This window comes from Lipophrys pholis (genome assembly GCF_963383615.2).
Source record: "Lipophrys pholis genome assembly, chromosome: 11".
In the NCBI taxonomy this organism is placed as follows: Eukaryota; Metazoa; Chordata; class Actinopteri; order Blenniiformes; family Blenniidae; genus Lipophrys; species Lipophrys pholis.
Window position 1 is genome coordinate 24,240,685 of NC_137631.1, and position 26,281 is coordinate 24,266,965.

The 26,281-nt window shown below is 43.6% G+C and overlaps 2 protein-coding genes across 5 annotated transcripts; one reads left to right on the plus strand and one right to left on the minus strand.

Moving 5' to 3' along the window:
• Positions 1 to 1,537: 1,537 nt before the first annotated feature.
• On the plus strand, positions 1,538 to 26,157 carry LOC308116566 (protein-glutamine gamma-glutamyltransferase 2-like; the record flags this gene model as incomplete). The annotated part of the gene is made up of 16 exons (XM_080474817.1): positions 1,538 to 1,554; positions 2,743 to 2,834; positions 18,554 to 18,724; positions 19,802 to 20,032; positions 20,557 to 20,675; positions 21,066 to 21,194; positions 21,889 to 22,066; positions 22,855 to 22,996; positions 23,099 to 23,202; positions 23,424 to 23,566; positions 23,652 to 23,751; positions 24,001 to 24,146; positions 24,250 to 24,379; positions 24,503 to 24,663; positions 25,094 to 25,230; positions 25,373 to 26,157. The coding sequence occupies 16 exons, from the start codon at positions 1,538 to 1,540 to the stop codon at positions 25,560 to 25,562; spliced, it is 2,190 nt and encodes a 729-aa protein (XP_080330943.1). The 3' UTR covers positions 25,563 to 26,157.
• Positions 3,826 to 14,448, minus strand: LOC308116846 (cytochrome P450 2F2-like). 4 transcript variants are annotated; one of them, XM_080475286.1, is made up of 11 exons: positions 14,179 to 14,448; positions 13,548 to 13,710; positions 13,183 to 13,335; positions 12,908 to 13,068; positions 11,981 to 12,049; positions 11,751 to 11,855; positions 11,484 to 11,619; positions 5,373 to 5,458; positions 5,081 to 5,182; positions 4,840 to 4,981; positions 3,826 to 4,759 (listed from the first exon to the last, which is right to left on the minus strand). In XM_080475286.1, exons 1-11 carry the CDS (start codon positions 14,338 to 14,340, stop codon positions 4,572 to 4,574), a joined length of 1,467 nt encoding a protein of 488 aa, XP_080331412.1. In that variant the 5' UTR covers positions 14,341 to 14,448; the 3' UTR covers positions 3,826 to 4,571. The 4 variants fall into 4 exon arrangements, with proteins under 4 accessions (XP_080331412.1, XP_080331415.1, XP_080331413.1 ...); XM_080475289.1 differs by lacking the exon at positions 14,179 to 14,448 and adding an exon at positions 13,939 to 14,049; XM_080475287.1 differs by lacking the exon at positions 11,751 to 11,855 and having other exon boundaries at positions 14,179 to 14,435.
• Positions 26,158 to 26,281: the final 124 nt, after the last annotated feature.

The window sequence follows — 26,281 nt, forward strand, 5'->3', positions numbered from 1 at the left end:
TATGCGAGCGGATAACCTCACCTTGTTAGTGGTGCTGAGTTGTGTCTGAGCATCTGAACCCACAATGTTTTTCACTGTAGTTTAAAAACCTCACCGCTGGGACACATAAGTGCCAATTTGCATTCATTACATTGTGGAATTAGTCTGTGAGTTATCTGATTACCTCTAACTTGTAGAGAAAGAGTCTGAGCTGTGAGTGGGAAAAAAGACAAATAATAAAGAGGAAACTTCCTCTTTCTTGTCTTTTGTGAATGAACCATACAATATAATAATAATATTAAATATTTACCTATTGATGTCTAATAATCACGTTTTTATTCATTTCTGGAAAAGAAAGTGATTTAAATGGAGGTAAACAACAAAAATCTCATTTTACTCATTACACAAACAATATCGCCAAAAATGCTTTATCTAAGTGACAAAAAGTTGGGACACCCTCCCTACTAAAAGCGAGTCTTATCCACTGTTAAAAAAAATTTCAGTGAGACGCTCCTTGTAGGCATCTATCAGTCTGAGGAAAGTTTTCCCCGACTCCTCGGTGGAGAATCCTTTCAGCTCTGAGATGTTTGACGGATTTCTGACATGTACACCCCACAATAGGATCTGGGCTTTGACTCGGCCATTCCAGGATTCTTCATGTTTCTCTGAGAGAGAGAGTGAAGGTTTCCTTCCTGCTTGCCTCCCAGGGAACTCAAAGCTCAATAATAGTTCAGTCTCTTCCTGATTGTCGATGCGTGCACATTCACTTCAACAGGAGCAAGAACCTGCTGTAGGTCCGGTGGTGACATCTTATTGTTTTTGAAGGCTTCTTTCAGCATGAGATCTGCTCTCCAGGTGAACTTGCTCAGATAGCCAGACCTAGGCGTGTACAAATTGTGTTGAGAAATCCCTTACCAGCTCTTTCAATCTCACCACTCTCCATTCAACTATCGGGAGCAAGGCAAACTAAATTTCTGAGGTTTAAATAGGACAAGCTTCCTTCAATATTCTCAGTAATGATCTTGTAGTCGTGTGCAACCTGATGTGATGCACCTATTTGTGATTTTAGCCATTTTCAGTGGGAATAAATGTGGGTTTGTCCGAATTCATTCCTCACCAGATATCATATCATACTTGAATATTTCAGTATTGTTAAAATGTATTTGAAATACCCATATCTCCAAATATGGATAGAATAAAATTAAAACTTTTGTAGGGTGTCCTAATTTTTTTTTTGACTGTATATCTGTACAACTCTGTGTGATGTTGTTTAATGCTGTCCTAAACCACAAAAAGAAATGACTCATGGCTCAGCTATCTGATTCTGATTACATGCGCCTAAGTAAAGAGCATGGTTTAATCTAATGTGGAAAATCATTCAATTAAAAACTTTAAAGTTTACTTTATCCTGCCACACATTGCTTTTGTTATAACTGCCACACACTCAGAAATCCTCCTATATTTAATGAGGGTTTTTTTGTATTGTGTTCAAAAATGCTTCTCAGTTCCCATTTTTTAAGCCACATTGCTAAACTTATTTCACCTTTTGATAAGAGGCATGACCCTCAGTAAGCAGTAAGACCTGAGGCTCGCCAGAAATAGCTTTCAATCAGCTGGCTGCATATTCTGATATCAACAGCATGATTTGAAAAGCAAAAAACATTCAACAGAACATGGCTTCTGTGTGAATAATACACAAGTAAAAATGCACAACAAAAGTTTCTACATTACAAAATGTTTAGTTTTTTTTTTTTTTTTTAATATACTTACCCCCTCAATATCCTTCAAGGGGTTCACCAGGCTCAGATACAAAAGGTTCCCCACTATTGGCAGAGCAATGGGACCTGGAGGAAAGTTCCTGGGCCTCCGGGTTGTAAGAATTATAAAGTAAAGGCAGATGAATAGCAGGACTATTGAGACCCACATTGTGGTTAAATGAGCTGGACTCAACTGAATAGGTTACTTGGTGGTTTTGAAAAGAGGAGCAACAATCTCAGCCCTGTCTCCTCTGACCAGATGAGGGTGTTTTTTTTTTTCCTGCTTGGCAACTAAGGTGGAGAAACTGCAACAACGGACAGTAACTACATAAACCACATTCTAAATGAAGAACAGTGATAAAAAAAAAAAGAAGAGAGAGAGAGATAGAAGTATATGTGCATAAATATGTAAATTAATCATAACAGATAAATAACTTCATAAATACAACATTTTGGTGAGCAAAGGCTGAAATTAAACACTTAGCAGCGATGCATTTCACTGATGACAGATGGATAAAGTGTGTGTGTGTAGTGTTGGGCTGAAGATTCCAGTGAACTCCTCCAGAAGTTTCTCTGACAGAGGAGAAACACCAGCAATAATGAATAGGCCATAAAACAGCGTTGGAGCGAGCCAAAAACCCAGGAAGTTTTCAACCTCCCAGGTTGATAACCAATGAGGATGTTTGAACCCGACCAGAACACCACAGGGGTTCGAAATTCAAGCTTGATGAAGCTTTTCCTACAAACTCTCTCTGCTTCTCAATCTGACCACCGAGGGAGAGACATGTCTCTCTGCCTCAGGATGATGAAGAGAGCATCAAGTAGGAACAAAAGAAACACCAACGCCAGCCCGCTGTACGAGCAGGACCCAGTTTGGACTATTTCTTCCTTTTCCTCTATTTTTCCTTTTTTGGGGGGATTCTGGAGACCAGAGCCAGCGTCTCCTCTCCAAAATCATTTGCCCCACTGTCCACTCCTGCAGCTGAAGCCAGGCCTCTCAATTCAGGACACTGAATTCAGACCTGGTAACAACCAGTTACCTCAGCCTCACAGAACCAACAGCATCACGGACGGTGCTGTCCAACAAAACCACGGACGGTGAGAGCTTTTGTCTGGGCAGATATATTGTTAGATTAGCGTGAAGCTAACATGGTGTGTGTTTCAATGTGCCGCTCAGAAAGCCGCAGCATCTCATAGGTTTGTGTACGCGCGTTCACGCGCACCAACCAAGTCCGGGAATTGGGTTTTCCAACTCAGAACCAGAGGTCCAAGTGAGCTCCAGTCCACTGGAAGTTCTGGGTGGAGGAACCAGGGTTCAGAACCGAGCGTCGCCAGAATTCTCTGTCTTTCTCTCTCATTCACCCTCCTCCTTCTACTAATCCTGATCTGCCTGTGATCTGCCTGTGATCCCCCACAGCCATGAGCCCCCCTTACCTGATCAGATAAGGACACAGACACACACAACTGCATGTAACACCCAACTGTTATCTGCTGCAAGAGCACATCTGCCTCGATCACAAGAGTTCTAACTGCAGGTCCCGACCTCCACTTAGGTCTCCGGCCCTCCGAACTGGGTCAACGGAACCGCCCGTTCGTTACGCCCTCGGTAGACTGCCTCGCTCCTAGACCGGCCTCGCGCATGCGCGCTCGACGGACGTCTTGTTTATCTGGCCGTTAAGCAATCGCCGCGTCCCCAGAAAGAGCGAGTCAAACGCCTCTAGTGGTCGCGTGGGTCATCGCAATCCCTCTTGACATCCACCTGGTGGACACATCAAGCCATTGCGCTCTCCCTCTGCGCGCCGCCACACGCCCCTAGTGGTCGTCACGGTCACCACACCCACTCATCACTCCAGACCCCCCCCCCCCACACACACACACACACACACACACACAGATCAACACATTCAAAAGAGTGTGTTGATCTATGAGATGATTTCAGAATTATTTATAAATTAATACATTTTATTAATAAACGCCTGTTAGCTGAATTGAACGCTTCTTGGTGATTATTGTGTAATTACTCAATTACTTTAGGAGTTGTTAATGAGTAAATGACCGTTTACTTCCATTAATAATTTCAATTTTTCATAAATTACTTCCAGTGATTTATTACTTTCAGTAATCTATTACTTACAGTAATTTAATGCTAATAACCAACCATAAATCCCAACAGTAGAATCAGAACTTAATGCAGATGGCTCACTGACTGCCCATTCTCTTCTTTGTGTTTTTATTATAATGAGAAATCCCCAGCAGCAGTTTCTCTCTGAATCAGTGATTGTTTTTGCAACAGGATGACAAATATAAAACAGATTTCTACTAATGCTCAATAACGGTTTGTGACTTTCTTTTATGATATGTCCATGTTATATTGCTCTAGTATGGTACAGCTTTAAATGCAGAATGCACTCAAATGAAAGACATTCCATAAATTGCAATAAATTACATGTGTTTAGTGCACACAATACATTTTTTATTTGATAGCACTGTATTAATGCCCAGAGGGGAAATACCTTTCCGAATTGGCCCATCGGTAGCAGCCATTCAGAGCAGCGCTCAGGGTCTTGCTCAGGGACCCCTGATGCACGTTTTTGAGAATGTGGAAGGAAACCCACGCACACACGGGGAGAACATGCAAACTCCACACAGAAAGGCCCCAGGCAATATTTGAACCCACAACCTGCTTGCTGTGAGGTGAGAGTGCGAACCACTGTGCCACCGTGTTATTCATTCCAATACAAATGGGGTATTTACCATCACCTCAGTGAAATCTTCAGAGGGAAAGTCAATGTCACTGCATATCTGTTTCCTCCACATACGTATCTGCAGGCCACCTCACTGTGTCGACCTGAGCTGCACATTCATGTGATACGGTTTCGGAGTCAAAGTGACTCCATAGACGGGAGTGAAGTCCGGCTCTCCTGCATCTTCAGGCCAGATGAACTTAAACTTCCTCAGCAGAGTCACCAGGATGAGGAAGAGCTCCATGCGAGCCAGACCCTCTCCGACACACACCCGAGGACCTGGGGACACAGAGCAAGTCAAACATGAGGCTCGGACTGTCCGCGCATGCCACTCTGGATGTGCTCTGATGTGGTCCTACCTGCAGAGAATGGCATGAAGGCCTCCGGTTTAAAAAATTCCCCCTGCTCATTGAGGAAGTTTTCAGGGTTGAATTCATGAGGGAACTTCCATTGTCCCTCCTCATTCAGCACTGAGGTCAAGTTCTCGATGACCATCATACCCTGAAGAGAAAATTAACCGAACAAAACAACAATGATAAATGTTGCTCTTCACCTTCCTGCCTCAGATGCCAAAACGTACTGCACCAGGTTCCTGCTTACTTTGGGAATTGAATACCCCATGAGCTCTGTGTTCTTGGTTGTGCAGTGGACGACACTCAGCGGGACAGTGTTGGCGATTCTCTGCACTTCATGGATCACAGCCTGGGTGAAGAGAGTTTGCGTGTGTTTGTTCTGTTTTTATCTGATGATCTGTGGTCAGGGCCCCACATAGAGTGAATCCTCTCACAGATTTGCTGTAGGATAGGCTCCAAAACATCTCGCTTACTTACAGACCAGTAAGTAACATAACTACTAGATTTTATTTCTTATATTTTGTGATGCAGGGCAGTACCTGCATGTACGGCATGTTATGCCTGTCCTCAAAACAGACTTGATCCTTTCCTTCCAGCACTCGGTCGATCTCCTGCTGACATCTTTCTGTGTGGGCGAGATAACATTTCACAATTCACATGCTCAACTTCAAACATGAAACTGACATCACTGGAAAAAATTTAAAAATAAAAGAATCTGTCAGAATGCAGTGTCTAATATCTTATATGTACAACACCAGAACTTGAGATAATAGTTTGTTGTTTGTAGTTTGATATGAACACACAAGAAGAATTCATATTGTTAAATAACTGAATACTCCATATAAAGGTGGAATACTCTGTATGTCTGCGGTGTAAACTTTGAATATTGTTCAAGAATCTCAAAGCTGGGCCAAGTGTTTTGTGTGTGTGTGTGTGTGTGTGTGTGTGTGTGTGTGTGTGTGTGTGTGTGTGTGTGTGTGTGTGTGTGTGTGTGTGTGTGTGTGTGTGTGTGTGTGTGTGTGTGTGTGTGTGTGTGTGTGTGTGTGTGTGTGTGTTCAAGCACTTTTTTTTTTTTTTTCTCTTTTTCCCTTGTCCTGTTCGGCAGCTTGGGCCAACAATATGATGTGATTGAGAGCCTTCGGAGTCAGAACAGTTTTTGGTCTTGCAACAGGGAGAGACCTGGAGTCTCCTCCTGTTGCCTTCTCCGTCAGAAGTTGGCATGGCTGCCGTACACGACCGGGGGGGAACGCACAAAGAGAGAGAGAAGAGAAGAGAGAGAAGAAAGTCGAGGGGGGAGGGGGGAGGGGGGAGGGGGGAAGGGGATAACATACAATGTCCTTGTTGTGCTACATATATTATTTGCAATAATCACACTCATCCAAATACTTTCCAACTGTTATTAGATTGAACCAGCCTGAGCAGCTCTATCTAGACAGTAAGATGATTTTCTAGATTAACCAGCCTGAGCAGCTCTATCTAGACAGTAAGATGATTTCCTAGATTTAACCAGCCTGAGCAGCTCTATCTAGACAGTAACGTGAGGCAGGAACATGAAATAACAAAGAGGCAACAACAAAAGAGGAACATGATTTTTAAAGTTTGAGCAAATGATGACAGACAACAAGCAACTTCAGAAGCACCTTTCGTGAGGAGTGAAAGTGTGTGTGTGTGTGTGTGCGTGTATGTGTGTGTGAGTGTGTGTGGCTTGTCCACTGGGTGTGGCCGGAACTGTTGTGGGGGGACCCGTGGTGACACCCCGGGGTCCGAGGCCACCGCGCCCGGACACCGCCACCCCGGCAGACAGAAGCCCCCCAGGCCCGGGGAGACCCCAGCGAACCACCCCAGAGAGCCCCGCCCCCGCCCAAAAAGCACCCGACGGGGAATGCAGAGAGGAATCCCCCCCAGGCAAGAGGGGCCCACAAGAGAAGGACAAAGGGCACAGGGCCCCAGGCCCCGACCCAAGCCGCCAAGCCGAGAAAAGGCCGGAGCAGGGCCCCCGGGCCGAGCGGGCCGAGAGCCCCCCCAACCCCGGCGGCGAGTCCCACCGCACCCCCGGGAACAGGCCCACCCACCGCCCCCCCCAACCCGGCAAGGCAGAGACGGCCCCAGCCGCCGCGCCCCGGACCAGCCCCGCCCCCAGACCCAGGAAAGCGAAGTCCGGCGCAGGCCCCGGTCGGAGAACAGTCAACTCTACACCCCCAGGAGCCTCATATTCCACCCGCCCCATAACCCCTCCCCCCGGGTCTTGATTGGGAAACCCAACCCATGACCCACCCCGCACACACACACACACACACACACACACACACACACGGAACGGGGGGGGGAGTGATGACTCTCGCACCCTCAGGCTGCCGGCCAGGCCCCCTCCCGGCCACCGCGGTATCCCAACCTCCACCAATCCAACAGCAAGTGGAGAAGGAGCACCGCACCCCAGCCCCCCCACAAGCGCCACGCCCGAGGGAGCGCGCCCCCCGCACTCCAGCCGCACTCACCCCGGGCCGGGGCGGGACCCCAGCGGGAGGTGCTGGGGGGAGCCACGTCTCCCGCCCTTCCCCTGCCCTATATGTGTGTTGGATGTATGTAAGGGTGTGTTTTTGTGTTTTGAAAAGGTGGATGCGATGTGTGTGTCTATGGTGCGGTTTAAAATTGGGGGGTAGCGGGGCCCGGGCGTTCTACCGCTGACAAGCGGCAGAACCCCGAAAGCGGCTTACCCCCTCAAGACCCTGCATGACTAAGTGTGGTTAAAATTGTGGGTGGTGCAAAGTCGGGGGAGGACCCAGACCGCAATTAAGTAGCCTGGACCCCCCACCTAGGCACCGCCCCACTGTTCCCTATTGTGGGGTAATATAAGGTGAGGTAAGGCAGGGAGGGTTCTGAGGGAGGGGGTCCCCCCGTCGCTAGGACCTTGGCCCAGCTGGACCCCCCGCGCTGCCCCACCCCACCCCCCGAGCGGCCGGCCTAGGACCCGGGGGGCCACACCCCCCCAAACAAGGCGCCGCAAGGGGACCCGGGCAGGGAGCCCCCACCCCACCCAACGGCCAGACAGCAGAGTCCAAGACCCGCAGGGCCCAGTGCGAGCCCAGCCGGAGGCCAGTGGCCAGGGCACCCCCCCTCATTCGCCCACTCCACACAGCCCCACACCCCAACCCACACACCCCAACCCACACACACACGCACACGCACACGCACACGCACACCCCTATCAGGCCCTGGAGGTCACTTTCAGTTAACCGTCCATCCAGAACCCGGAGCCCCCCCCGTCCCCCGCTCCCCCCAATCCGGGAATGAGGCAGACCCGGAGCGCGGCAGCAGGGGCCAACCCGCCCCACCGGGGGAGGGGGCCAGAGGGAGGACCCACCCCCAGCGCCGCAGCGGGCACCCCCACCGGGAAGGGGGAGGCCCCGCACCCCCAGGGCCCGGACAACCCGCCCCCAACCCCCCCCCAGTCGACAGCCCAGCCGGGGCCCGACGCCCAGCCCCCCCATCCCACCCCAGCGGGCCCGACCCTGGCCCAGAGCAGAGCCCCCCCCACACCCCCGCCCAGGACTCCCCAGGCCAGGCCGTAGCCCCCCAGCATAGATGCCAGGACACCCCCGAGCCCACAGAGCCACCAACCACCAAAGCCACGACGCCCCAGCCACGGACGGTCCCCAGAGCCCCGGGGTGGAGCCACTACCCCCCCCCCCCCCACAGGGCTACATGGTGTATTTAATTATTGGGGACCATGTGGACTCAAATTGTGTCAAATGATTTTTCCTACAAGCAGACATTCTCTCCAATGTGATGTGGTCTAGAAGTAAGTTTTTAAATAACTTTATATTCAAATTACTTTTGGATTTCCAGTTCATGAGGATCGCCTTTTTTGCGACGCTTAGGGAAACCAGGAGCATGCAGGACTCATTTTTTTCTCTTTTAATTTCTGTGAGATCTCCTAACAAGCAAAGTGAAGGTGAGACTGGAATAGGGTGGCCCAGGCATAACGATAAATCTTCACAAATCTTTTGCCAGAAGGTTTGGACTGGCGTACACAGCCAAAGTGCGTGTAGATAGGTATCTGGGAGATCACCTGTGCAGTTTGAACATATGTTAGTGGGAGTGAGCCCCATCTTGAACATCCTTTGTCCCGTGTAATGAACTCTGTGAAGGATCTTGTATTGTATGAGCTGTATATTGGGGTTTTTGCTCATTTTGAATGTATTTGTACAGATTTCTGACCAAAACGTTGGGTCTCTGTTGATGTTGAGATCTTCTTCCCATTTGAACGTGGGAAGGGATATTGAGATATTTGAACCTGACAGGATTGAGATAATTTTAGAAAGAGGTTTAGGTGCTGAGATCTTCAGGAGGTTTGTCACTGTCTGAGGTAAGTTCAAGTTAATCTGTTCTAGTTTGAACTTAGTTTGTATTATTGACTTAAGCTGAAGATATTCCAGATAGTTGTTTTGACTGATACCATATGTTTCTATTAGCTCATTAAATGGAATAAAAGAGTTATTGGAGATAAGTTGTTCTAAGTGTCTTATTCCTTTATTTTGCCATCTTGGGAAGTTTATTGGTTTTTTTCTTTGCAGGATGTCGGGATTGTTCCAGATGGGTGTGAGTTTGCAGGGAATGAGTGTAGATCCATTTATTTTAAGAAATTCCCACCAAGCTGTCAGCGACGTGTTTATATTGATACTTTTGAAGCAGCTGTGCTTTTTGATGAAGGACTGAAGAAGGGAAGATCTCTGACTTGGAGATCTTCACAGAATGTTTTTTCAACGTCTAGCCAGCCTTCATCTAGGGGTTTCCGATTGATCCATTTTACAACATAAAGTAGTTTATTGGCCAGATAATAATTATAAAAATTTGGGAGTTCTAAACCACCTTGGTCCTTGGTGTTCTGGAGTGTTTTTAAACTTATACGTGATGGTTTATTTTTCCATAAGAATTTTGAGACATGAGAATCAAGAGTGTTAAACCAGGTTTTTGGTGGTTTTGCTGGGATCATTGAGAAGATGTAGTAAATTTTAGGCAAGATCATCATTTTGATTGTTGCTACTCTCCCCATAAGTGAAATTGGGAGTGTCCTCCATCGAATGAGGTCCTCCTCTATTGCTTTAATAAGGGGGGTGTAGTTTAAGTGTACCAAGTCTGAGAGTTTGGCTGAGACGTTAATGCCGAGATATTTGATGTTCCCTGGTTTTAGTGGGGTCTTAGGTGTCTGCTGAAATGTAGAGTTGATAGGCAAGACTACTGATTTGTTCCAATTTATAGAATATTCTGAGATTGAGGAGAATCTGTCTATCAACCCTATTGTTTCTGGAAGAGAGGTCTGTGCGTTTTGCAGGAAAATTAGCACATCATCCGCATAGAGACATATTTTATGTGTTATATTTGCTGTTCGTATTCCTTTTATGTTATTATTCTGTCTGATGGCTGCTGCTAGTGGTTCGATGAAAATTGCAAAGAGAGTTGGTGAGAGTGGACACCCCTGTCGGGTGCCTCTCTCAAGATTGAACCTTGAGGACATTTGGTCATTGGTTTTAACACAGGCACTGGGTGAGGTATACAGTATTTTTATCCAGGAGAGGTAATATTCTCTAAATCCAAATTTCCGTAGTGTAGCAAGTAGAAATTTCCAATTTACCCTATCAAAGGCTTTTTCTGCATCTAAGGAGGTGATAATGGCTTTTTGTTTATTGTGGTGGCAGTGGTCTATAAGATTAATTAATCTATGTGTATTATTAGTGGAGTGTCGTCCTTTAATAAACCCAGTTTGATCTGGGTGTATGATGTGGGGTGTGATTTTTTCCAGTCTGCTTGCTAATGTTTTACTAATTATTTTAAGATCTACATTGATTAGTGATATCGGCCGATAGCTAGATGGTAGTGTGGGATCTTTATCTGGTTTTAGAAGAAGACTGATATTTGCACAGTTCATATGTTGGGGGAGAGTTGAAGATTCTTTAATTTCCTCAATTATTCTGAAAAAAATAGGTGAGAGTAAAGACCATAATTCTTTGTAAAATTCAGTGGGGTATCCATCAGGTCCTGGAGCTTTACCATCAGGCATGTGCTGGAGAGCTTCCTGCAGTTCTTCTACTGAGATGGAAGCTTCTAGACCTTGGATCAAGCACTTTGAATTGCATTATTGCTCTACAAATAAAGCCGCCTTGCCTACTTTGATAATGCTTTCCAGATGCTTATAAATCCAAGTCATTCTCAGTGTTGTGGATGTAATTAAAGCCTTGCTATCTTTAGGTCTGTATCCCGGGGGTAAGTCTTTTTCTTTTTTTATCGTTTCCTTGAGTCGTAATTATACTGTTATTCTGTCGCCAGTGCATTTTTCCTTTGTGTCGGCTGGCATCTAGGCTTGAGCCTCCTCCACATACACTTAAAGTAACAAACCTCTTGTAAAGTGTATTAAAACTCTGCATTTTGAATGTTATTACGATGCAATGTAATTTTCCTTCAGGTGGTCAACAATCTCACACTCTGTATTGATGTATTTTCCTACATTTTTGACAACAAACACAACAAACTCTTTAAGTACACTGCTATGTTGGTGTATTTTATACTAACAAAATTTATTTTTAAAAGTAATATCAAACATGGTGTCAAGCAGCAGTAATATTAAAAGCTAAGGTCTACATATCCAGGCGTACCTTGTATGTGGGGGAAATGCATCAGGTAAAAGAAGCCAGTAAGCAGAGTGTTGGAGGTCGTGTCTGTCCCGGCAAAATGAATATCGAGAGCGTACATGATGAGCCGATCTTCTGATAATGACGACTCGTTTCGTTTCTGAAAAGAGAAGCACACTCATGCCTGCATCTTATGGACTAACAGTATAAACACTTTCAGGTTTGGATGGATTATTGGTTATTCAAACTGGGGAAGAAAAAAAAAAGGCAGCGTGCCATCTCTTTTCACACCTTATCCAGTTCATCCAGGTAACAGTCGAGAAAGTCTCGTGGCTCTCCGGGGACTCTTGTGTTTTTGTGCTCGGTTAACAACTCAATTGCAAGACCCTGAACAGTCTAAAAAAAATTTAAAAAAAAGAATCATTTGTTTTATTCTTGACAGTGGTCAAACTAGATTTATGGATTGAGTTTGTGAACATATGTGCCTAGAGTTTATTTCTTTTAAATTTTTCAAACATTACCTTAACATTCTGAAATGCCTTTTTGAAGGGCAGTGGAAGGTTACGGATCATAGGAAATGAGTCATACAGCTGTGAAAAAAAAACACAAAAAACACAAAAAACAACATTTTATTTGTATGCAAAAACAAAATTGCATTCCAATGTGAGATTTACTTGGTAAGCATTTGCTTGTTCATGTTAGCATGGTGGAACAGACTGAACCCTCCTTCAAGCCCATAAAGAAGTTGCTTCTAAACTGGTTTGTACTCCTTTAAAGATCATCAGATGTCACAAGGCTGCAAGGTTTCGTCTACAAAGAAGCTGTCAGTATTACATTTGAATATGTTCAGAAAACTATAATTACACCTTCGACAACAGCGGTGTTAAACGTAATGTCGAAGTCCAAAAGTGGCCTGGCAGAAGAGTCCATTGAGCTCCAAGACTTTAGTAAGACATCTTGCTGCCTCACTGCTTGGGAAAGTCGCATCAGAGCTACACTGTGGGGGTGAAATTGTGAAAATGTTTTGCAGCCTGAAAAACAATAAGCTTTTGCCCAGGTTAACCTGAAGAGGAGTGCAATGGCAGAGAGGTTACAGATCTTCCACCAGATTTTCCAAATGAAGCACTGAGTCGAGCCATTCGTTGCATTTCTGAGCTCTGAGGTTGTGCAACAAATAAAGAGTTCTCAAGTGAAAATGCTCAACTTTCTTAAAACTGCTCCCACGGTGGAACTTTCTGAAACCGCTCCGACTCCATTTCCGTGTAAACTTAGGAAAATGCAACTTTCCTGAAACTCTGCTACAGCACATGCACAGCCGTAGTAAATTGTTCTCTTACTCTGAATACACCAAAGTGCTCTAAAAAAAAAAGGCAAAAGCGATGGATTCACTTGAATGGTTGTTGTGTAAAAGGGGCCTGAGAGAGGTTGCTTCATGAATGAGAACTCACCATCGACCACGGTCCACTGGATAATTTGGCGTTCTCGGTAAAGCACTGGACTATCACTTTGATGAAGTTGGCGTCGTAATCGTAGCGCGTACCGAACAGAACCTGGCAGATGATGTTGGAGGCGGCGTTGTGAAACATAACCTGAGGAGTGAAGGGCTCACCTGTAAACGGCGTAATGTCGACTCAGTTAAGATACAGTATTAAACAAAAGAGAAACTTATTTGACATATTAACATAAAGTTAAATGCAGTTTCATGGACCTGAGGTTGGCTTACCGATGCTCTGCTCCAGTGTTTTCACAACATATTTGATCTCTCCGTGAATTCGGTCCTCCATCGAGTTCTTGCCCATCCCAAAGTTTCTCAGGGTCATCAGAGCAAAGCGGCGATGTTCCTTCCAGCTGGGGCCATAATCAGCCAAAATCACTCCTATTATGTGAAAAGCAAAAGAGAGACACTTCTAAAACATTTCCTGAAAAGTATTCATTTCAATGTGTTGTACACATGATTTCTTACGTATCGCTTCACTGAGATAACATGAGAACTGAAGCTTCAGCTTTACTTCACTCAGTGACTATATTTTCTCCTGGATTACACAGGCTTGGTGCGGCAGATGCATCATCTGCTGAAGCGAGCTGTACCTTTCCTCTCGGTGACGTCATTCACAAACAGGTCTTGGGGTCGTCCAGCGAAGTCGGGGCCCTTGACCACCATGGCTTCTTTTATAGCCTTCACTCCATTGAGGATTACAGCTGGCCTCGGGCCGATGTACAGACTGTAGATATTGCCATACGACTTCCTCAGCTGGGTGTGGACAAGAAAAGTGTTTCAGATTCCTCTCGCATCTCGCCACAGATCATTATAGCTTTTTAAAACAGAAAAACAGACACAGTAGCATCGGGGAAAAAAATTGTTTTAATACAAAAAAATATCCCAGATTGAAGTGAATTGTCCAGAAATGAACATAAAGTAACAATAAGAATTCAATTGTTCGAAAACAGAGCCATTTCATGTAAACCTCACGATTCTAACCTTGAGCTTATCAATGATAAAAGTGAAAGATGTGGAGTCAAGGACAGGCCACACAGGTTGACCATAGTCCAAGTATACAGGCAAAACGTCCTCAACATGTTACGTAATCACACAGACAGAGCAGCATTGCTCCCTTTACAAATATACACTGCAAAAAAAAAAAAAAAAAAAAGAAAAGTGTTTGACATTCATGAATGAAAAAAATAAATAAACGCATTTAAAGCATCAGAACTTTCTCACCTTCTCAAAGTCTGCCAGAGGGTTGTCAAGGCTCAGGCTCAGAAGGTTTCCCAGTAAAGGCAGCGCAAAAGGCCCCGGGGGAAAGTTCTTGGGCCTCCGAGGTATGAGTTGAAGTACAATGAAACAAACACAGACCAAAATGAGGACGGCTGAGACGAACATTGTTGAAAGTACTGGGCTGAAATAAAGAGGCTCTCTTGCTCTCGGGAGGTATTTGAGCCCAGTTCCTCTCTAAGCACTGCCTCGCCCCTTTGTGTACTTTGGCTCAATAGGGCAGATAGGGTGAGGCAGAAGCTTGAACAGAAGTGGGTGAAAGTTTACAGAGAAAGAAAGAGCTGCCTTTGAAAAATGACAGTGGTGGTTTCTTGGATACTGTCAGGAGAATTTCCTTGTAAAAAACAACAAAAAAAAACCCAACCAAAAAAAACCTCAGGGAGACGAGACAGAATACACAGAAATCTGACTGAGGAGTTAGGCCCTGTTTACACGACAACGTTTCACATGACAACAGCTAATCCGCTAAATAAAAGGAGTGTGTTTACACTGCAGCAGTAGACACAGAGACAACGGTGTAGTTAGTATGTCGGGCCACTGGAGGGCGCAGTTGCTTGATTTTGTAATGAAACTACACAGACGTGTGCAAAGAACAATACACCATAAACGTGAAGAAAATGGAGAGCACCCGACATCCGTATGGACTGATGACACATCGGATCCTATCAGGGGTGAGTCTCAACTATTAAACTACTGATCTGGAAGATACTAGAATATGCACCGTGAGTCGTACCACCACGCGGCCGCCATGTTTGTTTACAACTGGATGAGCAGGAGGGAGGGGGAGAGATGCGCATGCGCAGTAGCAGGCTATGTCGCCTCCATCAGTCTCTGCAGGAGGGATTTGCACCGTGAAAGAATCTTTCCACCTTGGGAGCCGGATTAAAAACTTTGCGGATACAGTGCATCCGCAAACTGGTGTCGTGTAAACGGACGTTTACACGACACGCATTCACATGAAATTATTTCTTTCAGAATTAATGACATAATTATCTCATAATTCTGAGATAATTATCTCATAAATTCAGAACCGATTTTTTATTTTTGGAGAAAATCGTTATCTCACAAATTCTGGAAAACAGCGGAATTTTTTTCTCATAATTCATTCTCATAATCTATATTACTAAATGTATTTTGAGGAGAAACACTCCACATGTCTCAGATTCAGAGATGAGCGTTGAAAAATATTTTTGATCATGATTAAAGCGCTCAAGTAAAACACAGAAAAGATTCCCAGAAATAAGTTGGATTATAGAAAACTTTGTAAAGTGTGATATTTCTAAGTCTAAAAATGCTTTAAAAAAAATTATTAAAAAAACGTAGTGGTGGTGTGAAAGCCTGTCAGACAGTGGATGTGTCACTCTCCTGACACTTTGGTGTGATCAGGGTGCAGAGGTCAGTCGGTGACCTTGTTTTCCAGAGTGTGACTGTACCTGCATTCTTCAGGTCAACGTCACGCAGATACAAACAGTGTTTTTCCGGTCAGCAGAATTACACCCTCACCTCGCATGAATACGTATTCACCCTGTAAACGGTTTGTTGGTCTTTTTTCAAACATTTGATTTCATATCTGGAGGTGACTGGAATGACAGCAGGGAACTAGTCAGGCCTTAAAACGGCTGCAACTCTGGCTATGTCAGACTGAAGTCAGGAAATCTATGTTATTTTATTTAATGTTTTTTTTTATTTTATTTGTTAATTGTAATGTTTATGTTATGAAGCCAAAAATATAATTTTGGCCATATCTGTGACTCCGTTTACTTCCTGGCAGTTCGCTCTAATTTTTCCAGACAATTAATAAATCACTCATGCAAACCTATGATCGGCTGGGTTGAATTTGTCATTTTGCAAGAAAAAAGAAAGAAAAATCAACAGAAAAGAGTCAATTTGTGGCATGAAATGTTTTTAGAAAAATGTTTTTGTCACTTCCTGTTATTTCATTTTCTTCCAGGATTTATTAGTAATGCATGTAAATAAAAGAAATCTGCAAATTGCGGCATGATATGATTCTGTCATTTCCAGCTAACTTTATGACAGCCACCAGGTGTTATGCTGAGTTTTGTATGACTGTCGACTACTGCCACCACCCTCAAGGGAGTTCATACAGTGATCAACTTTCTGACAACGAGAAAAATTCCTGGTCATCTCAAAGTGGGGTGTGCTCCATTTGATTTCCAACTCACTGATGTAACTCCAACAGACTTAAATCAGTCGTCATTAAAAAGGTCCACACATCACTGACAGCTCAGCTAATGTCTCACAGCAACACCCGAACAAAAACATGACTTTTTATTTTTTGGAATTAGTATGTGAATTCACTACTTTTCACAGCAGTGACAAGTTGCTATATTATTATTCATTTATTGATAACCAAAACTGCTGATTTTCAATGATTGTTTTACTGCAGCATTGCATCTCTTTTCTTTGGGGAGCACTTATCCTGGGATACTCTCTAGAATATACATCCTCTCAGTTGCTCTGAAAATAAGACAAATTCACTCTTCAAACACACGTTTTTGTAATCCTATCTTTACAGTGGGTCAATTTCTGTTTTCTACACTATTACTTGTTTGGTAATGGTAAGAAACATTTCCTTTGTTTAGATTCGGCATCTATTGTATCAGAAATCTTAAAACATACAAGGTTATTATGAATAAATTTTTACATTAAGTATTTTAAAGAAATTTGAAGCTATGTGAGCGGATAACCTCACCTTGTTAGTGGTGCTGAGTTGTGTCTGAGCATCTGAACCCACAATGTTTTTCATTGTAGTCTAAAAACCTCACCGCTGGGACACATAAGTGCCAATTTGCATTCATCATTACATTGTGGAATTAGTCTGTGAGTTATCTGATTACCCCTAACTTGTAGAGAAAGAGTCTGAGCTGTGAGTGGGAAAAAAGACAAATAATAAAGAGGACACTTCCTCTATCTTATCTTTTGTGAATGAACCATACAGCAAACAGCCACCAGGGGGCAATCTAGACATTCTGGCTTGAATAGTTGATGGCACCTATATACATGCACTTATTTTTACATTAGTGCTTTTCCTGTTTGTCTGTCCGTCTTCTTAATCGATTTTAGTTTTCCCAATACAAAATTAATTTGGTATTGTTGGATTGTGGGAGGAAACTGTAGTACCTGGAGGAAAAAAAAAAACTTCACAGGGAGAAAATGCAAACTTCCCACAGAAAAGCCCCTAAACCTGACTGAATCACTCATTTCATGCACATTTTAATGGCATAGAATAATCCAGTCAAGGTGCTTTTTGAAAGTATTTGCTCGATGAATATTAAATCAAACTGTTGATTCAAATATATCAATTGATCTCCCTTTCTCCCTCCCCTTGCTGTGTTGGGATGGTCAAACCTCTCAGTCAAATATTTCCCAGCATTAGGTATTACGGGAGTTTGATAAAGTGAACTTCTGCATGTTGTTGACTGGAAGAGTGCTGACGCAGCGCCGCCTGTCGCAACTTTCAATACTGGCTCTCCTTTACTCATGTACATGACTTGGCTGCATCCACCCTTCGACACACACCGCCTCAAAGACCCCTGTGTTTACAAAGTGTGTCAACTCACTGACACAGTGCGCGCACACACACACACACACACACACACACACACACACACACACACACACACACACACACACACACACACACACACACACACACACACACACAAATACTCCCACAGTGGGCTGTAGGTTTTTTGGTAAGTGATGTCAGAGGTCACAAAAGGTGGTGAGAGTGAGTGTTTTGGGGTGAGCGTGTTTGTCAGCGAGATGGGAGGGCTTGTCTTGTGCTGTATAAATACACGACTGTGATGGTCACAGAGCATGAGACGAGAGTGAGGACACTTTATCAGACAAGACGAAAGATCTGCGATGGAGTACCGCAACGGTGAGTGACGGTTTATCTATCTCTCCGTTATTGCTGTCCGCCGCTGTAATGAGTTTGTGGGACACCGCGATAGAGGAGGAATATGCGCTGATGTATGATTTAACATGTAGGTGCGATATAACCCATCCTAATTCCTGCAGCAAATGCAAGGCCAGCTTTTCAGCAGAACCCTTTTCAAATGGGGCTTTGAAACATGTCGTTAGTTGTAATTTAAAAGAATGTTGTGTTTATGTTTGAGGGCAATGAATAAACGTAGAGATGTGGTTAGTACACACAGTTTACCTCGGTCTAAGGTTTTCCTCAACAGATCATCATGATCTCTGTGTCTCTTTCCTCACCGTCTGTTTTATATTTCATACTCACTCCAGGCTGCATGAAGACTGACCGGTCAACTGCGCTCCTCTTTTGTCTCTTTAGGTTCGATCAACAATGCAGATTTAAGAACCCGTGAAAACAATTTTGCCCACCACACCGGGGAAATTGATCGGGAGCGCTTGATCGTCCGCAGAGGTCAGCCCTTCACCATAACCCTGCAGGGCTCCAGCACCGTGCGCCAAGGACGCCACCTGGAGCTGGTCCTGCACCTCGGTGAGAACTCTAATCCAGACTGGATTTCTTTTCAAAGATGGGTGTAGAGTCTGAACGCGTAGAAACACTTCATGAGTTACTATCAAGTTTTCAAGACAGCCTCCACTCCACCCTACTTGTTATTATATTACTCAGTGAAAAGTGATTCACAAGTCACCGCTTCTAAAGAATTTCTCATAATTTCTCATAATTTCTCATAATTTCTCATAATTTCTCATAATTTCTCATAATTCATCATAATTCATCATAATTCCTCATAATTCCTCATAATTCCTCATAATTCCTTGAGCTAAAGACTGATTTATTATCATCTTATCAAATTTATTTGCCATATTTCTGCAACAAGCTTAGCTGAAACTAGTAGTACTAAAGTGTCTTCTCACTCAGAGTAGTGTTGGGACCAGCGGTGTTTTAATGAGGTGTGAAGGGATTTGCCAGAGAGAATCTGATGCACTGGGTCTTTGTTACCTTTTAAGTCACAGTTCAAAACTATTTCTATTCTACAAAGCTTTTGGGGACCTGTATTATCGGTTATATTTATGTTTATTCAACTGTTATTCAATCTCTCTTTACAAGATGGATTGATCATTGTTTTTGTTTTAATGTAAAGTAATTCCCAATCCACTTTTGTACTCTGAATTTTATTAATGTTGTGATAAACAAACAAAATAGTTATTGTCATCATCATTATTGTTTTGCTTTATTATTGTCATCTTTGCAGCCATCATTGGTGTTATTGCTGTTGTTATAAATGTTGTCATAGCGTGCATGGTTGCTGTTATTATTAGAGTCATTGTTGTGGCTATTGTTGTTTTATGACTTGTTGAAAAGTTTTACACATAGTATCAATGGTTGCTTGTTTTCAGCCTAAAGCCTAGAAAACCAAGCTTGCATCATTTAGGTTGCTGCCTCAAATCAAAACTCTAATCCCACCACTGTGGGCCTTTGAACCTGGACACCGAACAGTCACCGCCCGCTGTCCAGCAGAGTGACAAATAAAGACATTTCCTTCCTGCCAAGACCTTCACATCAGGCCTTTTGGACTTGACTCAGGCAGTTTTGTTCATGTTTCTGCAGGTAAGAGCTATGAGATGGTGATCAAGGTTCAGAAGGAGCGTGGGGTTGGAAAGGGCTGGTGGTTCGCCCAGCAGGAGGTTCAGGGTGAAATGCTGCTGACCCTGCACAGTCCAGCCGACGCCATCATTGGCCACTACCGCCTGGCTGTGCTCGCAATGTCACCGGATGGACGCATTTTACAGAAATTGGACAAGATCCAGTTCCACCTGCTCTTCAACCCCTGGTGCAAAGGTAAAAGATCATCTGAGCACACGTGTGTCGTTTGCTTTCCCAAAATGTTCATGTGGACTTTGTTCATATTTCACGCTGCTTTGCATTATTATTGCATTGTTATGAGCTCAGTGTTTATAGTCTGGCATGTGCATTGGTTTATTTGGGAAGAGGACACAAAAAGAACAACTTTGTTGGTGAGTTTACTCGTAAGGAATAATAGAATTTCAACTCGGTGAACATGAGACAAATAATCGTTTTCCACAGCTTTACTACTTCACCAGTTCTAAATCACTCAGACACGCTTGGTGTCTCGACATCATTACAAACAACAGACCATTCCATTCCCAACCTCTACCAACAAGAAAAACACCAACACATAAAGTCACAAGGTCCCAACTTTGAGATCCATGGCTGATAGTATTGTGGTTTGTATCGCCTTCGTTCAAGCACCAAACCCCTGCATTCATTTTGTATTTCAGTGGTAACAAACAGATATTCAGGTTGTTGTTTTTTTGTTTGTTTTTTCTCATTTGTTTAACTAGATGATGTGGTGCATCTTCCTGACGAGGGTTTGCTTCAGGAGTATATCATGAATGAAAATGGAATCATATACACTGGAGATTCGAATTATATCAGCGGCAGATCTTGGAATTATGGACAGGTAACACACACACACACACACACACACACACACACACACACACACACACACACACGGTCTGTCTCAGGCCAATGAGTGGCAGGTGTGAATTGTCGCAGCACGGTGACGGCGCAGATTCAACTGAATCACGAAAGCTGTTTGTTGGCTGAAGGAAACTTCTGGACGAGATGTGTGAGAATGTACTCAGACCACACAAACAAGGGCTTGTCCAGCATACTGGGCGAGCAAAGAGGAACATTAAACACACAGGAAAGCAGCCTGACAGACAGGAGGTGCTCTAACAGACACACACACACATGCTTGAGTTGGTCAGAAACACTTTGGGAAGTTCCTCTCTACCTACACAACTAAAGCTGAATTAATTATGATTTCTTCCTGTCCCTCCCTCAGTTTGAAGACTATATAATGGACATCTGTTTTGAAGTCCTGGACAACTCCAAAGATGCCTCGACAAACCCAAAGAGGGATCTTGAGCGGAGATCTGACCCCGTCTATGTCGGCAGGATGATCAGTGCAATGGTGATGATTTTTTTTTTTTCAATATACACTAAATGAAACTTTAACACATTTTCCAGACTTTAACTCACACTTAAGTAGAAGTGACAATTTTCCCTAAAAAATGCATCATAAAGAGGAAAAATCCTGCGTAAGTTTAACTGGTGTATAAGTCAGATTTCTAAGCCATGACGTAATAAACATCTGGTTGATTTGTTCCTCAAGCTTTGGCCATTTTCTGATGCATATCTGATCATTTTTAGTTAAAGTTCTGCTGTGTAGTTTTTTCTCTTTCTGGAATATTTAACTTATACTGTCAATTAAATACAGCGTTGATGGAGGGTTTTGGATGGTCTCGTAGCAACGTTGTGTTGTCATACAGTGGCATCTAGTTGTACTTGGTCGCATGTACCAGTATATTATCAGACAGAAGTTACTACTTATAAACCGCATGACCAGCCTAACGGCTAAAATAAGCGTGAATTACTCTCCGGAAAATAAGGTATACATTTGGGTCTTGTACATACATGATTTGAATATAGGAATACGACAAAGTCCATGAAATTTACCAACATTTCAGCTCTTGCATATCAGTCCAGCTGGAATCAATACAAGAACTGTGCAAAGTGCTTTAATATCTAAATTAAAGAAAACTCAAAGAGGTGCTCATATATCTTTCATTAAGTAGCGATTCACAGATCTTCTCCACCCATTTCAGATCAACGCCAATGATGACAAGGGTGTCTTGGAGGGGCGCTGGATGGAGCCGTACACTGCCGGGGTGCCACCGACTCAATGGACAGGCAGCGTGCCAATCCTCCGGCAGTGGAGCCAGGCCGGGGTCAAGGCGGTCAAATATGGCCAGTGCTGGGTGTTTGCTGGTGTTGCATGCACAGGTGAGACTTTCACAAAGGTCACTGCAGGACTATCCAAGCATGGCTTAACCCCACACAAATCCAAATCAAGAATTTAAGGGTTAACAATCAATCTAATCAAACAAGCCCTTCTATCCTAACTACTCAACCACACTGGGATTTCTCACCTCATGTCTTCTGCTACAATGAGGAAACTAAAACGACAAGAAATATGCCCTATGCCCATGGTTTCTCACAATTTCTGCATAAGTCGGTAGATTTAGAACAAAAACAAACTAATTAGTTCAGCCAACAATCCTACAGGAGAAACAAAAATTCTGCACTCACCAATACTCACTAGAGTGTATCATCTGAGCAGAGGGGCCGAAGCTGCTGCAAAGTCCAGCTGAAGCTCATTAAGATATCCAGCTGGAAGAGTGCACCTTCACGTTTTGGTGTTGGGTAAACAATTGGATATTCAGCCTGTAGTCCACCAGTATCACCTCTGCTGCTCCAACTCACTTTGTGCCACTACCTCACAGGGACACGGGATGGAGACAAAACCGTGGTCTGTGGGTGTGTACTTTAGAACTACTGCTCTCACAAGTGTCTTCCCCTCATTCACCTGTGCTGCAAAAATCAGCATTAGATGACTGCAGGTGTAGCCAATGTCTGGAGTCAGCATTAGTATGACTTCCACTAAAGATCCCCAAAGCAAATTATCAACCACAAGCTTTTCTTACCTTGTAAATTGCACGATGAGAAAAGGGATGTTGTCAAGAGGCTCAGCGAATCAAATTGTCCTAATCTGATGTGTGTTGTCTTCACAGCGCTGCGCTGCCTCGGTATCCCAACACGCCTCATTACTAACTTCGCTTCGGCTCATGATGTTGATGGAAACCTTTCCGTAGACTTTCTGTTGAATGAAAAACTGGAGAGTTTGGAAGGCGGTGGAAAGCAAGACAGCAGCTGGTAGGATGTCATGCATCGAACTTGTCAGTTTGCCAGACGACCTTGCACTATTTCTTGCTGGTTTTTATTACCATCCAACGTAACATCGCCTCTGGGTTTTAGGAACTTCCACTGTTGGGTTGAGTCCTGGATGAGGAGAGATGATCTCCCCAATGGAAATGATGGGTGGCAGGTTCTGGATCCTACTCCTCAAGAACTGAGTGATGGTACAATTCTGATTTTCAGTAGTTTGTTATTTTTAAATTCAAAATTGTATTTTAATCTCATGGCTGTTGTCTATTGGGAGCAACTGTGGTTCAGCTGTTAGAATTTGATTACTTCTAAGTTAATGTCGGTCTGCCACAGTGTTGAGTCAAAACCTGGGCTGTGTTTCCTGTTGAGAACTATGTGATCAAACATAACAGAGATCAATGTTTGCTCTCTTCAGGGGCCTATTGTTGCGGTCCATGTCCAGTGGTCGCAATCAAAGAGGGAAACCTGGGAGTGAAGTATGATGCACCGTTTGTATTCGCTGAGGTGAACGCAGACATTGTTTACTGGATCGTTCATCCAGACGGCCGACGTCAGAAGGTGACGTCTTTTGTTACAATTCCGCCTTTGTCCACTAAAAGATACACAGAATTAAATAGTGGGTCCTCTGTGACTATTATTCCAGATCAGAGTGAACGAGAGCGGAGTGGGGAAGAACATCAGCACCAAAAGTGCTTATGGCGACTACCGGGAAGACGTCACTCTGCACTACAAACATCCAGAAGGTTAGCAGGGAAACCATACACAAAGCAAAGATTTGGACCCGAGACAGCATAAATTATCAGCCACACTAGGTAAATTATTTTATTCGTTCCAATTTATAAAACTCAGAAGGTTTGAAAGAACAATATATGTGAATGCATAGAGGGGATTGTAAATAACATTGTTTAATAATTTGGCCAAAAGGTAATATGTACACCAAGAAGAGGTCAAACCACAAAAAAAAAAATAATATTTAAAAATCTCCTCCACAGGATCCAAGAAAGAAAGGGAAGTGTACGAGAAGGCGGGACGTCGACTCGCACTGCCGAGCAACAACAGTGCTGAACCAGGAAAACTGGAGATCTCAATCAAACATGCCAAACCTATGTTTGGGACGGACTTTGACGTGATTGTCAGGGTATGAAGTAAAATAGTAAATGCGTTAAGAAATGTAAATGTTGTTGCTGTGGAGGTAGCTATGCATTGTTTTTTTAAACTTAAAATATCCTTTGGATTTATAGGTAAAGAATGAAGGCGCTTCAGATGCTCGTGCTGAGCTGACCCTGCTGATCGCAGCTGTGACCTACAACTCTCTCCACCGGGGGGCGTGCCAGAGTCAGAGGATCAATGTGACAGTGCCAGCCCACAAAGGTCAGTCCAGTCACTCCAAAAAGTCTACAATGGACTAAAGCACAAGTTTTACTATTTAATGTAGAATCCTACCGGCACTTGGCATCCTGTACTGATCATTTCTGTATGTCTGCGTGTCTTCAGTTCATCAAGAGGTTCTGCGCATGCGCTACAAGGACTATGCCAAGTGTGTCTCTGAGCATCATTTGATCAGGGTGAAAGCACTACTCGAAGCCCCGAGGGAAAACGAACCCATCATGGCGGTGGCCGACATCCCACTGAGCGTGCCTGAGCTCCACTTACAGGTGAGTGAATGAAAGTCGGTGCAGGAGCACAACAACAACTGTAAGGAGCTTAAATCCAGTAAACCGAGTGAAGTTGAGGCGGACCCTGGTTTTCACTTACTGTATATCAAGGAAAACAAAGTGTGTGAGTGCGTGCGTGTGACCTTTGCTGCTCTACTCTAGTGACCTTGTCACACAGTCAGTTCTTTTTATATGGCGGTACTGAGAGCTTCCTCTTTCAACCCTATGACACACTGATGATTGTTGTTCTGAGGAAATCCTGGGAGTCACTGTAATGAGCTGCAGAAAGTGTGCTATCACAAAATTTACTTTGGTTTAAGTTTATGGGAAATATTCCTGCCAAATCAAGTGACAATAAAGGCGTAAAAATGGTTAAATAAACGGTCATGTAGCGCATGTCCCACCAAGAAGCTGTCTCCTCCGTCTCCAGGTTGATGGGCGGCCCGTTGTTGGGCGGCCAATGACGGTCCACATCTCCTTCACCAATCGTCTCCCGGTGTCGCTGAGGGGTGGGGTGTTCACCGTGGAAGGGGCTGGCCTGCTGCCCGCCACTAAGCTCAACGCTGAGTAAGTAATCAGTTTAGAGGAATGAAGTGAAATGAGGATGGAAACTCATGTAATCACACTTGAATGGATCACAGTGCGAGAAACTGCAGATGAAGCATTTCAGTTCATGTCGATTTGACCAAAAGCATATCCTGTTTTTCAGCGGGGACATTTCTCCAGGACAGACGGTGTCCGTGAATTTGTCTTTCATGCCGATGAGGGCCGGGGTGAGGAACCTCCTGGTGGACTTTGACTCGGACCGGCTGAAGGACGTGAAGGGATTTGCCAAAGTGGTTGTCCGGAAGAAATACAACGACCTGATCCCTCTGTTCTCAGGGTTTTCTTTAGATTGAAATCATCGCTCCTGAAATTGTGACTTAATGGGACAGAATTTTTTACTAAAAAGTGATTGTTTAAAGCCACTATCTGCCCGCATTAAACATTTCTGATGTATCATACCTGGCATGAAAAAATATACAAACAAAAATACAGCAGGTTACAGCTTGGTAATACATAAACACACTTCACTGTTCAGTTTTCCTCTGCAGTTACAATGTCTGTTCTTTATTATCTAACTAATAATTCAGTGTTAATGTTTAATGTATGTTTTCTTATTGTTTTTTGCACTCTTTATAATATGCATTTCAGAATATGACTGAAACCAATATTATATTTATTCTTTTTTTTTATGTGATCATGGTGTCCGATGTAAAGTGTGATTGATTTTTTTTTATTGATTTTTTAATTATTGATTTGGTCTGATAATTAACTGGCATTGATGTCTGAACCTCTGGGTATCCAGTTGAAATGGAGCAAAAGTGAATTACTTTATGATTTTAATCACAAATATACAAGTGTATATCTGTCGCCAACTTGCTACATGAACTAAACAAACTGTTGTAATTCATTTCCTGTAAATGTTACGGTTGATGAAATTAAAGTCCCAATTAAATGAAAAAGTCCATTTTTACAGTTTCTGTCTGGTGTTGTGGTCTTGTTCTTCAATCATGTCTTGATAATACTTTTGCATTTGTGTACTGATGAGGACTTAAATCTGATCACACACTGACCA